The sequence below is a fragment of the Zootoca vivipara genome, chromosome 6 (assembly GCF_965207765.1).
Source record: "Zootoca vivipara chromosome 6, rZooViv2.hap1.1, whole genome shotgun sequence".
NCBI lineage: Eukaryota > Metazoa > Chordata > Lepidosauria > Squamata > Lacertidae > Zootoca > Zootoca vivipara.
The window spans coordinates 18,540,487-18,542,789 of record NC_142589.1 but is presented as its reverse complement, the minus strand read 5'-3'; the positions used below and the strand labels follow the sequence as shown (position 1 = coordinate 18,542,789).

The 2,303-nt window shown below is 50.0% G+C and overlaps 1 protein-coding gene across 1 annotated transcript; it reads right to left on the bottom strand.

Moving 5' to 3' along the window:
- Positions 1-634: 634 nt before the first annotated feature.
- On the bottom strand, positions 635-1,905 carry LOC118086825 (actin-1-like). The gene has a single exon (XM_035118821.3). The coding sequence runs from the start codon at positions 1,903-1,905 to the stop codon at positions 772-774; it is 1,134 nt and encodes a 377-aa protein (XP_034974712.3). The 3' UTR covers positions 635-771.
- Between the last annotated feature and the right edge of the window lie 398 nt (positions 1,906-2,303).

The following is a 2,303-nucleotide window of genomic DNA, read 5'->3' as shown; positions in this document are numbered from 1 at the left end:
CTTACAAAAAGACCTCAAATAGACCACAAATATTTCTTTGAATTTGGTTCCCTTCCAGTGCCTGCCACCCTTATTTTCAGTCATATCTTAGCCATTAGACCATGGGTCGGCAAACTAAGGCCCGCGGGCCGGATCAGGCCCAATTGCCTTCTGGATCCTGTCTGCGGATGGTCCAGGAATTGCTGCGTGGATCGCCAGCGTGCACGTTATTTCCCTCTCCCTTACATGGTGCCCCACCTCCTCCTCCTTCCTCCCTCCTCCTGGCTTCTCCCCGCCCTGCCTAGAGGAGGAAGGGGGCTGGGCTTTGTTGGTGCCAGCAGCAGCAGCAGTGCTCAAGTGGCTGCCATTTTAAGCAGCCCCTCTCCAGACCGCTTTTGCACACCTCTGATCGTCCCTCCTCCTCCACTGCCGTTGCTGCCAGCCACTGCCGCTCGCAAGACACAGGTAAGCAGCCACTGGGGCTCGTGGTGCTCTTGCATCACCCCCCCCAATAGTCTGCCCCCCCCAAGGTCTGAGGGAAAGTCTGAAAAAGTTTGCTGACCCCTGCATTAGACCACAGAAGACACAGAATGAAAACAATGAAAAGCCACTATGATCCAAATGTGTGTTTCTCTTTTTATTTTATTTTAAATTTTGGCCAGCCAGTAAATCCAAAGAGACAACAGCTGAATCTCTTTCTATAAAAAGAAAATATTTGGGAAGTGCACCTGTTTGTGGCCTTTCTTGAGCTCCCTCTGTTCTAGCAAGATCACAGGTTGAAGGCCGTCAGTCTTAAAAACATTTCCGGTGAACGACACCTGGGCCAAAGTCTTTGTAATCGTTGAGGGTGACCCACATTTGTCTGAAAGATGTCAAGCAAGTCAGGATGGAGGCCCCGATCCACACGCAGTACTTCCTCTCTGGTGGGGCAATGATCCTTACCGATATCCCGATCGGCACTTGAAGCTGCATTTCCTTTAAGATGCGCTCATCCAAGCCATAAAACAAGGTGGATCCACCCGAGAGGAGAATGTTCCCATATAGATCTCTGCGCACATCAATGTCACATTTCATAATGCTGTTGAAAGCCATTTTGTGGACTCCAGGAGCATCGACACCAATGTTAGCTGGTGCGAAAAGGGCTTCAGGGGCTCGGAAGAGTTGGCTTCCGATCCTGATGATATTGCCATCTGGAAGTTTATACTCTCTGAGAAGGTATTCTGGCTTAGCTTTCATTTCTTGGATGGGATCTAAAGCCACGTAGCAGAGCTTCTCCTTGATGTCTTTCACGATTTCCCTTTCTGCTGTGCTGACGAAGGAAAGGCCACTCTCCAGAAGGAGCCTCATGAAGTACTCAGTGATGTCCCGCCCAGCGACGTCCAACCTGGAGACAGCATGTGGCAAGCAGTAGCCTTCGTAGATAGGGACTGTGTGAGTGACACCATCCCCACTGTCTAGGACTATCCCCGTGGTCCGTGCGGAGGCATAGAGTGCCAAAGTAGCCTGGACAGCAACGTACATAGCAGGCACATTGAAATTTTCAAACATGATCTCCGTCATTCTCTCCCGATTCTGGAGAGGATTCAGTGGGGCTTCGGTCAAGAGCACTGGTCTGTCACTGGATTTGATCCTCAGCTCACACTCGTAGACATGCTTCCATATCCTCTCCATGTCGTCCCAAGATGTCACGATGCCGTGGTCAATGGGGTAATTCAGTGACAAGACGCCCCTTTTGCACTGAGCTTCTTCGCCAATGTAAAATTCCTTCTGGCCAGCGCCAAGCATGGTGGCTTTGGCTTTGGAGCGGCCAACAATTGCTGTGATGACCGCCCTTGGGGCACTGTCCCCAGCAATGCCAGCCTTGCATAATCCAGACCCATTGTCAAAGATCACAGCTGGGATGTCTAGAAGCTTGGGATCAGACATTCTTTGGACGGTTCTCTACACAGCTGGCCTGGAGAAGCTGGTCTGGTGAGGCAGGGTGGGATTGGAGGCCAAACAGAATGTTCAAGAATGGAAGTTCTAGAGTGGTGATGTCATATACAACCGACACTCGGGTAGGCAAGGCTTTAGCCAAACTGTACAACGCAAAGCTAACCTAGCCATCCTGATGGATGTTTTCAGGTTACTAATTCCAACTTTTTTTTGACCTGGAATACCTGCAGAGTGGAAGGAGGATCTGACACTAGAGGATATCTCACTAGAGGCTATTCCTAATCATCTATGAAATCAGGATCATACAGGATCATAGGTTAGTGGGGAATGTGGTCCAAGATGAACAGAAAATATGGGGGTGGGTGGGTGATTGGGATTGCCTTGTACCA